The following is a 13,373-nucleotide window of genomic DNA, read 5'->3' as shown; positions in this document are numbered from 1 at the left end:
AAATTAAAAAAAATGTCCTGTTCATGTCTTTAAGCCACTAAATGCTGTTTCATTGAAACGCTCAATTTTGAAGAAAGGCAAAACANTAATGAAAATAAAGAATATTGAGAGTAATGAAAATAAAGAAAAAATGCTTTCGGATAGGCGAACAATCGGCACACAGAGCAATAAAATCATTACATGTGCAGCTTCTGAGAAATAGTGTTAAGGTTTTGCCACATATAATGCAAAAGCTGTATTTAAAGGCATACATTATTTTTGTACATTAATTTTCACGAATGCTCTGTGAAGCTTGATTTACGTTTGCACTCGAGGGGAAACAGTAATGCAATACGAAAATTCCCTATTATTCCTCCAATTTAAAATATCAATGTCATGAATTTAGAACATTGCTACTGAAGTCCTTAGAGTCACGTAAAACTGCGAGAAGTTGAGTTCATGTAAGTGGACCAATTGGCAAAATAAATATACCTTCTAAAAACAAAATCAGACGTCTAATGTTTGTTGATTAAGTTTGTTTATATGTTAACATTTACATAAATTCATCATCTAGAATATTTTCGAATAAACAACATTAATTAAATTATCACATCTCAAAGAAGGCTGCAAACATATTAATTTATGTTCTTGACAAAAACCAAAACAGAGCTATAACCGCACCAGTAAATGATTACAGATAAAAAAAATTTCCTGTTCATGTCTTTAAGCCACTAAATGCTGTTTCATTGAAACGCTCAATTTTGAACAAAGGCAAAACAGGTATGAAATTCTCACTTGCATCTGTTCTTTCTAATTCCTTGAGCTTCGATAATAGTGTGCCAATGCTGCTTTCTTCCGACTTCATCCACTCATGGAAAATGCAGGCTGTAGGACTAAATGCAGGATTGTCACCCGGATCAATTTTTGGCATTTTGTGTACCATCCCCAAGAGAACTCCCAGCATACACCAGTCTCGACCCATAGAATCCTGAGGATCCAGAACTGCACAAAGGCACTGTATGCATGCTATTGGTAAATATGAGGCATGCAAATCGAGTGCTAGAGTAACAATATTTTGATCAATGTTGAAATCTGGCGACTTTTCTCGGTCTTTGCGAAGAAAAGTGTCATGCAGAGCAGAGTTTGAAGTGCTATAGTGCAGGCTGTTGCTAGTCTGTGGCAGGGACCCTCTTCTTTGGCATGCTTTAGAACAAAGTGATTGATTTTGAAACGATGAGCTAAATGTTTTGCTTCGAGGAATGAGTAACTTATCAGATGCTGTTGGAATGGAGTGCTTGATCGATTGAAGTACTTTTGGCTCGTTGAAAAATAAAATGGACAAAAGAGTTTCTCTTTCTCCAGTTACTTTGTTTGTAACCGTTCCATATATACCATCTTTTATCAAAGTATTCATGAGTAAATTTGGGGGATAAGCAAAAGTGTATTTTGAATGATCTTGCAATTGAGAACTGCTGAGGGCGTGCCTTTCAAGTAAAATGCCTGGACAAACGTCTGCAAATACTTGAGTGATTAAAGTGATCAACTCCTCTTGTAAATAGAAACTGGAATAAAGAAAATTGCTGTGAATTTCTTTTCGGCATGAAAGCAAATAAAATGAAGAATTGTGAAGCGAGCATAAAAAAAAGTTTCACTCTTAATTAAATTTTGATCTAGGGATCGGATTTTCACATTATGAAATGAAAAATAGTTAACGTTGGGATCGGTGGAATCATTTCATATTTATGACACCGTGGGCCATGAAGGGAGAGTGGTGTGATCACAATAGTTACGGAGTAAAAGGGGTCCTTAAGGGGCCACTTATTAATTGATTATCCCTGTAAAATAAGTTTAGAACAATGTATTTTCTCTGCATAAACATGCAACCGCATTCAACTCTAAAAATATGGGTGGTAGCTGCTATGAAAAAAAATATGGCCCAAGCTTTTGTAGTATTGGTAGTTTGTAAACTTTAATGTCAAATTTTACATTTTAGGCTTTTCGTGATATCTAAAATTAGAAGGCAGATTATAAAATCCTTGAACCCAATTAGAAAACTAGTTTAATCGAAAAAAATTACAACATAATTTATGAAAAATCATGCTAAAAGTAAACTTTAAGAATTATTTAATCATTTAAAATTTTTCAGCCAATATTTTGAAGTTTGTCCTTAAAAAACTAGTACAATTTTTGAGAAGATATAAAAATTTGCATACATAAAAATTCAAATAATGCTTTAGGTGAAAGAAGCATAAAGAAAATTTCTCTCTAGGGTAATCACATTAAATGTGACATTAAAATATCTATATCAATTTATTTATCCGAAGACACCGAAACTGTAATCTCCTTTCAGTTTATTCTATCAAACTAGTTTTAATTATATTGCACAGTTTTTTGTGGTTCTAACCTTTTATTAATTGGTTGAACATTTAGTTACATAACATTTTTGTTTTCTTCACTTGTTATCGTTTCACGATAATAAGATTTTAACGATTGCATATATTATAAGGATTCTAAAAATATGTACTAAGTTTGTTGTTAGATAACACCTTAAAAATATTATTCTTTTTCATCATTGTTCTTTAATTTTTTACAAAAAAAAAAGAAAAAAATATTGTAAATATCAAAATCATAATAAGTATAGCAGTACATATATAATTTTTAATTGTAGAAAATCTAAAACAATTATGATTTTTTTTAACGTTCTGCAAAATAGCCTGTTTATCAATTTCAACAAAATCACTACCAGTGATTACCACAATTAAAATTAATAAAAACCTCAAATTTTCAGGTAACTACTAAGTTTTTCCAATTATGCTTGCCTAAAGATTTACGTCTTAAACCACTTTTTTAAATATTTAGATGAGGAAAAAATAAATTAAAAAAATATAAATTTTGTCTAAATTTTCAATTGTTAAATTATTAAAATTATCTAAATTTTCTATTGTTAATTCTAAATTCTGTTTCAAAAATCTATGGCAAGTATTAAACAAAAGGAGAAATTGACGAAAAGAGTAAGAATTTCTCTCTCTTCTTAATTTTTTTTTTTCAAAGTTAGATTTAGCATATTTTGCCTTTGGGTTTTGATTGAAATTCCAAGATTTTCATTATTTCTGTCTAAAGATTTCAGTACATTGCATATAGCAGCTTTTGACATCTGGTGCAAAAATATAAAACGGCAAACTTTTAATCCTCGCAAACTTACAAAAAGATATCAACTTAGGCTCAGTGCAGCATGTCATTTTCTGCACTTTGTGCATTTAGCCCTTACATTCAGAGCTGGCTTATGCATGTCGCGGCCCCTAGGCAATGCTCGTCTCGCCCCCCCCCTACCGTCTTCTAACTTCCTAATATATTTTTTCGCTAACACAACACTTTATTCATAATTACGCTGTTTTTTACTACATAGGTATATTATCACATTATTCAATAAAAATATTGAATCAAACGANTAGAGTTGATACGATGGCATAATCCCAGTACTGCTTGTATGTATGAAAGACTTGTTTCACCTGGTAGTTTAGCTCTGGTTTTCAATTCTTCTTCTACACGATGTACCTTTCAGGCTAGTTTGAAATACTTCTCACAATGTTAAACTGCCTTCATTATTTTCAAACCACTGTTTGGCTGTTCCAGTTAGAAAAAAGTACGCATTTGCAAGGCATGTTCCGTCGTCCCAATTGTTATATTTAGCGACACGATCATATTCTTTCAAACCAAGCTCCAGGATCTTGGTTGGATTCTCCAGAGAAAGAAGATGGATTACGAATGTGTTGAATAATGGGAGTAGTGACAGGTGTTTCGGTCATTTTTGGATATTCGGGCTCCAAACCTCTTAAACGGCGACTCCTTCTTAAATCACCGGCCAGATCTGCTTCGAGCACCCGGCGCCTCCACCAAATGTCACGTAGAATAACTAGGACTTAGTCTACAAAGTTGGACAGCTTTATTCAACACCTACAAAGTACAGTGAACAAAGTAACTGGGCCTCGGCTAGAGACATCCAGTCTTTTATAGGAATAATAACAGGAAGTGACAGGAACAGGAAATGATATGCTAGAACATTCTAGAAACTTCTAGAAGAAACATAAATAAAAGCTTATTTTAGAGTTTTATAATTTTCTTTCAGTTCTGCGGATCGAACCCTGAATCTCAGTCTTTCCAGGACGACGACTCCGACCTCTCGGCCACACTGACACGTCAATATTTGCTTGCGGCTTTTGAGCCGCAATGGCTCAGGGGATAGAGCATTCGCCTTCCGATGAGGCGAACCGGGTTCGAATCCCAGTCTATACGAATCCCGCTCACGGATCTCGACGACAAGGGAATTCTAACACATGATCCGTCTACCACAGAGAATATTTTATATCCACAATGTGGTTAGTGTGAGCTTTGAGCAGAACTCGTATCAACCAGCATATATCGCTAGGATTCGAACCTGGGTCACCTCATTGGGTAGGAGAGCGCCCCTGAGCTCTGATCATTCCTGATTATCAAAATTATACACAAGAGGTCAATTGTTACCATTCTGATTTCATTGTTCCTCTCACTCTGATTTCATAAGCTGTGCCATTGACCGTGACAAGACCTTCTATCTGACCGCAACAGAACTTGCTGCCTTGGCACCACTGGTAAAGATCGTTCTCTGTGTTCGCTTTCGACATTCTGCGTAAGTTTACCTTTAAAATATAATAGAAATTTAATTTAATCCAACCTGCAAAAATTTTCTATTATTCATTGATCTTAAAAATTCTTTTTCTTTCAAGTTGTTTAACTCATCTTTTCTAATTGTAAATAACAGTTTTAGAACGCTACCTTCACCTACCGATTTCTCTATCGAATTTACCAGCAACTTGATAAAATAATGCTTTTTCGCATGCAAACTCACAGAATCTATTATGGATAACTTAGGTTATTGTTACATCCGCATGGGTTTTCAAGATTTATTTTTATGCAACTTGCTAATTTTCGCAAATAGTCTCACAATTTTTTTTAAAGGGGCACTTTTCACTCGATTTTGAAAAAAAAAAAAATATTTTTATACAGTTGTAACAGGTTTAAAGTGTTTTTACTGTCAATATCCTGGGTAGTAATACTTCTCACGAATTTTTAAGATCCAGTACTACTACTAACGTGCAATTGAAGTGTACAGTGCTCAAAAGAAAAAAAAAAGAGAGTTAACGGGCCACACTCAATAACTTTTGCTCTAATTATCAGATCTTCATGTTCTATGACTTCATCTTAATGGTTCGAGGGATTTGACCTCAAATATGGTAAATAATTAGCATAGACGATGCTTTAAAATATCAAATCAAACACAAAAATGCCCTTTCTCTGAATGAATATACCTTTTTTCCAACTGAAGGATTCGTATTTTTGACCCTCAAAATATAGGGGGTAGACGATAGACGAAATCTAAGAAATGTGGTCCGGATTGCTTAGCCAAGAAAGCGGTTCAAAGTTAGTACTCCTTAGTGTTAACTTTTCGTGTTTCGTTATATCGTATCGTATCGTTATATCGTATATTATAACGTATTTCGTTAGATCTCGAGAACATTTTAAGCGAACTGAAAAATTATTGCACACAATTGTAAAATTCGTTTATCCAAAAATAGTTCCATGCAAAAGAAGAAAAAAAAATTTTTATTAATTATTTTTTATTTTTCTTAATAACCTTTGAACGTTTAAACATTTTTAAGTGCAAGATATACAATTTTTACACCATTTTAAAGAATTTAAAAGAAGTCGTATCTTTAAAATTCGAATTCCCAGGACCTATTCGACCGATTTCGCTCAAATTTTGTATTTTGTAAAATGTAAAATTACATTCATTAAAATGATGTAAAAAATTGCATACCTTATAATTCAAGTAATTTTTTAACTCTCTTTATATATTTAAAGAGCTGAATCATTTGAACGGCAAATTTGGCATAATTGCATGTCTTGTGGCTTGTCGACAAAAAGAAAACAAAGCGATATTGATAACAAGAAAGTGGAATGAGAAAGGAAGGGAAACCTCGCTAAGTATAATTACAATAATTCCGTTATGTCCTTTCCCTATTCTGCAAGATTTCGGAACTGTTAGTTATGACTCTCTTTAGATATCCGAAACTCAAGTATATCCAGTCACTTAATGTAGTGGGCAAGATTCTCGCTTGACCGAAACACTTTTCGTAAGAGAGGATGAATCCGTTGAAATAGTGAACTATAAAAATAAGTAAAAAGTGTTCTAATTATAACGTATGTGTATTACCTGTATTTTTGGGAAAATACAACCTAGGAGAGGTTTTTCTTTGCACATTAAACTTACTCCTCCATAGAAAGTGTATTGTGCAGGAGACCAGATGCCATCGAGCATTTCCATCATGTTAAAACAAGGAAACTCATATTCGACATCATCTTCAGTTTCACATTTTGTGCAAAGCTGAAGAGCTTCCAGTATCTAAGAAAATAAATTTTTGGCTTACATCTAATTCTAATCAATGATAGGTGCTCTAGAAATTTAAAAAAAAAAAGCATGTAAAATGATTTTAAAAAAAAATTATTTTGATTTTTGTCTCACCTAAAAAAAAAAAGAAAAAAAGAACAGCTTTCTTTGTTTTACCTTTTAGTGATGCCATATTGTTTTCTCCATTTAAATCTACTTTTGAAACATGTATTTACCATTTGTATTGTAGTTGGGTACTTCCAACTCGAGAAAAAGTTAAGTGATTATGCCTACCCACGTATGGTTTAAATCAGATTTAATTGGATGCCTTTAGCGACATCACGCCTGTGTATCGAACCTGACTGACATCTNTTTTCTGCGAGCCTAACTTCAAGCCACAAATAAACAAACGAAGTGTTTGATCGTTTAAATAGCTGCTCGCCAGATTTTATTGCATTATAAAGAAAAGTAATTGATATTCGATTTTTGATTAATAATTGATTTATGTGGATAGTGGCATTTATGTGGATAGTGGCATAGAATTTAGCATTGCGTCATGGTAAATGTTATTCCTACTAAGTGAAAGTAGTTGTGTTTTTTTTATATTATACCCAATTATCTTCTTAAGTTTGTGTTCATTAGTTTTTTTTTTTCTAATTTTATATTGAAATTTCATGTGGCATCAAATTTTTTTAATAGTATTCAGGTGTTATTGATATAGCCTTATTGATATTGATTAGAGTGAGCTTGTATTATCATCATATATTGGGATCCAGTTGAGATTTGAGTATTCTGACATTTATGGTAGTCGTAAAGTGGTCAAAGGTTCGATTGCCACTTCATTTACAGCAAAACAATATAATGTGATACAGAAAATTAAAATTTAAAAAACTTCGTTTTCCCAAGCTGATGAAAAAGAAGAAAATAATTTTAATTTTGTCATACGAAATCCTCACAAAGACGAGTAGAGAATTAAATGTTACATCTTTTTTCGGCCAGCTAAAAAAATAAATCAGTTCCTCTTTTAAGTTTATTTGAAAAACAATTTTTAGAATTTATTTTATTCATTTATTTGTATTTTTTCGTCTGCTAGTTGATGTTGGAAAGTAAACTATAAATGCTATTCCATAATAAATTTTGATTTCTTCTTTCAAAGAACAATTTTTTTTTTTTACTTGTATTGTCATCAATGGAAGAAAAAAACCGAGTTTGTCAATAAGTGGATAGAATTCAGATTGACTGTAAATTCCTTTTTGAGGTAGAAGGTCGATGAATTCTACTTGTAGCAGTCAGAAAATGACAGAAGCTTATTTTGTAATCAGATACAGAGCTCCAGACGAAATTTGAATAATCTAGCTAGTCGAAATTTCGATTGACGATACCCTTTATTTAGAAATAAAATTATCATAAATTCCATTTGTGAAGACAAGAAACGATTGAAAATTGCATTTTCATCAGATACAAAGCACTAATAAAGATTTGAGTGCTCTAGCTAGTCGGATGATGGTCAACTCTGCAATTGCCATATTCCACTTCATATATGCAAAAGTAAATACAAACACATTAAATACCTTGTATGACAATTTTTTTAAAAATTTTTCATCACTATTTGTTATTAACTAGTATGTGAGCTGCTAAGTAAGTCAATTTCAGTTAAGTTGGGGAAAAAGTTACCCCTTTCTCAGAAATTCGCGTAACGATTTGATGACATACATATACCTAAATTTAAAAGGAAAAAAAAAAACTTAAGCATTTATTCAAAAAGAACTTTCTAATAATTTATATATCTTCAAATTAATCCATTTGACGTTGCGTTTGAGCAACACTTTGTAGTGATGTAAAAAGTTATGAAAAAAGTGGTAGGGAATTCTCCCTTACATTGAGTTAATAATTTTCAATGTAACTGTAACTTTAGTTTCAAACGAATATTACGCTTCCTTAGTTTCAGATCAAAATATAACTACTTTAATTATAGCATATGTTGGTAAATAAAAATGTCTTTATTTCATATTATTAATAATTAGATTCATATTATATTTTATTTATATTTTATTAAATTCATATTACTTTATTTCATAATATTACTATCATTAATTAAATATTGTTATATTTTTAGGTAATTTTAAAAGAAATAATTAAGTTATTAGCTTTCATTTTTGTTGAAAAGAAGAAACACAGGAAAAGATTGATGGTGAAGAAACTTCTTTCAATTTTAGTTTTAATGAGTAATTTTTGATAAAACTAAAATTGACTTAGAACGAGCGACGGTCGAATTTTGAAAGTAAGGTACATTTGTTAAGATTTCATTTGTTTAAAAAATTATGAAGATGGAATGTTTCAAATGAAGTTTTTACATTAACCAGTATATCATTCCACTTCAGTTTCTTGAGATTAATATCATAAGTATGACGTTTTGTAAAAAAAAAAAATTGACCAAATGTTATATTTTTGGCATCGGCCGACCGGCCTGTGTAGGGGGCAGGGAACTCTCCTTGCATCAGATAGGTTCTGGGTTCGAATCCCGGGCAAGGCATGGATGTTTCTTTCACTCAATCTGTGTTCTATGTCCTTTCTCCTTTGTGTGTGAATGTGACCCGCCCTATAAAAGGGTTGTGGTAGTGTGACGTGGGCGACGCTGCTCCACCGCCGTGGCTTCGCCACAGGTGCCCACTGGGTAACGAAAAGAGAGTTAGCAGTTCTGTCACTTTCTGTGGCCAATGGACAATAGTTCCAAGCGCCTGCCATTAAAAAAAAATAATAATAATATTTTTGGCATCAGAAAGCAGTTAAAATTTTTTTGCAGCTTGAAATATTCCAGTAATTTTGAAAAGAAAGACACGATTGTTGCAAGGAAATATTTGAATTTTCTTGAAAAGTAAGCACAAAATTTGCAGTTTTCATCCATTTATAAAAAATTAATAGATTTGAACAATNTTTTTTTTTTTTTTTTTTTTTTTTTTTTTTTTTTTTTTTTTTTGAAAAGCAAAATACGCTTCAAAGTTCAAAAAACAAAGCACGACAAAAAGTCTCGAGACATTTCAAAGACAGAAAAAGAAGGAGAAAAATTGCTTTCAGAAAACTAAGAAAGATAAGAAAGAATGAAATTACACTGCTTTTTTTTCAGTTCAAGAACTTCATATTTACTCTATAATTATTACTGAAAAATATATGGCACATTATCAGAAATGGAGGGGGGCTTAAAAAAAACTATATAGTCTGATTTTTAATTCAAAGAATAGTTTATTCTTCTAAAGTTGCAGAAGTCTCACTTGTAAGAGTTTTAAACCATCCGCTTCGGGATACAATAGTTGAATGTCATCAGCAGAATAAATTCCTGTCACCCTGGCTTTTTCTAGACTCTCCTGTGACAACAAGTAGCCAATGATAGTGCTGCATAACCACGCGGGCTCTAAAATAACAACATCCTCTGTTTCACATGATATATACAACACCTAAGGGAAAAAACAGAACATGGCAAAATTTATTTTAAAACAATAATTCTGGAAAATAAATTCCAGTTGAAAATTTACAGCACTTTCATAGGAATATCGATTGATTGTAGAGTTTAATGGGCACAACATTCAAATTCTACTATACTGTATTGAGATATGTAGGAATAGTTATTTTTTAAGTAACATATTACTGCTTATTCCTGTCTTGTGATACTATATCCTTAAACCTATCATTTTTTTTTTATCTTTCTCAGATTCTCTTTTATTAAATCAGGTGTAATTGACATTTGTTGACTTTTTTCTCCTGTCACTAATTTCTAAAGAAAAAATCTAGAAGTGTTAGGAATAAATTTTGTTTGTGTTATGTTTTTTTTTTAAAAAAATGTTCTTGTTGAATCGTGTATGCATATACTTTTTTTTTAAATGTTGATCCAGTGTGTGTCGGGTCATATGTATGTCAAGATAAGTTTTTCAATTGAAATCCGTTAGTGTTTTAATTTTGTTTGTGGAAAATAAATTATGATCATAATAAGCAAAAAGTGCTTCTTCATTTTACTTTGATGTGTTTTTTTTTTATATTATAACCGTCGTTGTACAGCCGACCCAGTTTTATGGATTTACGACCACTAATGTTCAACTCCGTAGCCTTGTAATTTTGAACCCAATCCAGAAGACAAGGGAACTCCTGGATCGAGTATTGGGACAAATTTGCCTTCGTGAAGGACTTTTTGATAGAGCTAACCCGCATTTGCGTTACACGGAGAGGAAGACCACGAGAATCTCCCATGGTTAGCCTGACGGCAAGGGGACTCTAACCCATACTGAGGATATTTCATATCAGCAATGTGGTCGGTACAAGCCGGATGCGGAATTCGTTTCGACTGGGATTCGAACCCGGTCCGCCTCATTGGAAGGCGAACGCTCCATACCCTGAGCCATGGTGGCTCGCTTTGATGTATTTAATTTTATATCCGTCGTTGAACAGCCGACCCAATTTTTGGGTTTACCACTACTAATGTTCAACTCCGTAGCCTTGTAATTTGAACCAATCCAGAAGACAAGGAAACTCCGAGATCAGTACCCCCAGAGGTATTAATTTGTTATGGGAACATGGAGGACTTTGCGACTCGTCAGATTTAACGTGCACCAGTCACCATTTACTACACGGGGAGTCTTCGGCCGACGGGGATCGAACCCACGAACTCTTGGACATGGGCCCAGCGCCCTACCGACCAGACTATCCCAGCCTCACTTTTGTGTATTGCCATTTCTCATAAATAGCATAACATTTCAGTGAGTACATTTTGTTCTTTTTTTCCCTATGGATACGTTGTTAATGGAAACATCGTCGACTCGCATTTTAAAATGTTTGTGTCGACTTAAATATCGTCAATCATCAAATGTGATTGTTTTTTTTTTTTTTAAATTTATGTCTTCCCTACTCAATATTTTTAAAGGTATCAATCGGTTCAATTTCAACCTCAAATAATGTGACCATTGAGTTTATTGGATTACTCATTTGTTATTTACTACCACATTTCGCAAGCGACTATGTTCCCCTTTAGTTTTTCACTAATTTCTATTTTCGGTCTTAACATATTTGTTTGTTATTTACCTTCAAATTGAATTTATTTCGCCTCTTCTAATGATGAATGACCATAATCTAAAGTCCAAATATAATTTCGTACTGTTCAATATATTTTTGTCATCCCATACCTTGTATAACGGCACCAATGCCTGAATTAACTGAATTATCCAATTATTCAATTTAATTTTGTAACAAAATGCATAGCTTGATGCGCTCTGCTAAAGGAAACTATGTTTTTTTTCTTTGTTTCAAAATTAGTTACAAATTTTATTATAATAGGAAACTATTAACTGAGAAAGGCCACACAACTGTGTTTTGTGGTTTTCGTCAGTGTTCAAGTGGAAAATAAACTTTCAGCAACAATATGGCGCCATCTGAGGGAAATTAACAGGCGTCCGTATAAAAATATTTCAGTTAGATAGTCTGGCATCTAGCAGTCGACATTGTTTTATAATTTTTCCAATCATCCGCGCCATCTGTTGACGAACTTTGCAACCAATTTTCAAAATTAGGAAGAAAAGATCAACTGGTTCTTTAAACAGAAAACAACACATCGCGCATTCCCTTCTTCTTTCTATTTTTCGTTCGTTTACTTTTCTAGACATTTTTAGCGGGGGGAGAGAAACTCCTGTTAACATAGAAATGAGCCTAGTACAGGCACTAACAGTTAAAGTAGAAGTTGTTTTTTTAAACAAAATGGTTTTATTCCGTGCATTTCGTTTGCTTTTATTAAGGAGCACCTTAGGGTTAGTAAAAAAAGTAAGCAGCTTGATCAGGAAGAAAAAAAATTGTGAAAATATATTTTTGACAATATAATCAAATCGCAACTTTCCACCAATGTTTAGTAACGACTTTTGAAAGCAACGTGTTACTTTCGTGTCAGATACGGCTCTAAATCAAATGAAAAATATCAACTACAGAAAATTAGTTGTTTCTAATATACGAGGGTTGCTATTTATATTTCTGGCCTAATAATGAAAAAACAAATATGCAGGATCGAAATTGGTTTTATTGTTTTTCAAAATATTCTCCATGATGATCAATACACTTTTGTATGCGTTTGAACCAATTTTCAAAGCACTTTTTCCAGAACTTTTCAATTTACTGTCAACAACACAAATGAAGCTATAATGGTAAATCGTCTACTGAATTTATGTTTAAAAATATCAAACTTTCGATTAAAATCGTCTGCGATCGCCTAGCAACACTTACTGTTGCCAAGGCCAGAAATATAAATAGCAACCCTCGTACCACCAAACCCAGTGAGAAAAAACTAAGATACGCTCAGCATTCAAAATGGAAAATATTATACGCTAAGAGAGAAAATAAACAAATAAAAGGAGTTAGCGGTTATAAAATCAAGCGATTTTTCTCCATTTTGTGAATAATAAGACTTTTTTCTCTGCACAGTATAATTCTGAGAAAATGAGTTCTCTTTCAGAAACAAACTGTCTGATTTAAACGGGAGCAATGATTGTGTTTCGTTCTTCGTGGTAATTCAGTGAAAAGAATTTTTTTTACATAACTGGAATGTCTATCTGTCTATGCACACTAAATAAATTATTATATATGCATATCCTTACAATTAAATGCAACCTCGGATGTCTTACGGTGAAAATAACGCTTTGTTTATTCTGCATTTCATTCAAATTACATGCAAACTCTTACAACAAAATTACAAACAAGTTTTCTCTCTTGCTAGCAAATGATCGGTTGTTGTGTTCTGCTTATTCAAACGAAGTTATTATTGCAACCAAGTTTCAAACTTAGTTACAAAACTCATGAATAGATGGCCCTGTTTATTATAAAAAATTTCTTTTCTGCTGTATGTCAGAACATGAATTATCTGCTCGGACCAAGATACATTACTTTATAGTTTTCCTCATTTAGTAACTAATTTTTAAACTTGGTGAAAATAAATTTAGTTTCC

At 32.6% G+C, this 13,373-nt stretch overlaps 1 protein-coding gene across 2 annotated transcripts in view; it reads right to left on the bottom strand.

The window, feature by feature from the left end:
• Positions 1 to 561: 561 nt before the first annotated feature.
• The window catches only part of LOC107439026 (death-associated protein kinase 1), a 56,885-nt gene continuing 44,073 nt past the window's right edge, over positions 562 to 13,373 (bottom strand). Inside the window, exons 17-20 of one of the 2 annotated variants that reach the window (XM_071182917.1) lie at positions 9,673 to 9,855; positions 6,230 to 6,418; positions 4,501 to 4,655; positions 562 to 1,541 (exon numbers count right to left, since the gene is read on the bottom strand). In XM_071182917.1, the coding sequence (XP_071039018.1) occupies positions 695 to 1,541; positions 4,501 to 4,655; positions 6,230 to 6,418; positions 9,673 to 9,855 (1,374 nt within the window). In that variant the 3' untranslated portion in view covers positions 562 to 694. The remainder of the gene's footprint in view (positions 1,542 to 4,500; positions 4,656 to 6,229; positions 6,419 to 9,672; positions 9,856 to 13,373) is intronic. The other variant, XM_071182916.1, reaches the window with a different exon arrangement.

The sequence above is a fragment of the Parasteatoda tepidariorum genome, chromosome 7, assembly GCF_043381705.1.
Source record: "Parasteatoda tepidariorum isolate YZ-2023 chromosome 7, CAS_Ptep_4.0, whole genome shotgun sequence".
In the NCBI taxonomy this organism is placed as follows: domain Eukaryota; kingdom Metazoa; phylum Arthropoda; class Arachnida; order Araneae; family Theridiidae; genus Parasteatoda; species Parasteatoda tepidariorum.
This window is presented reverse-complemented; position numbering and strand designations above follow the sequence as displayed.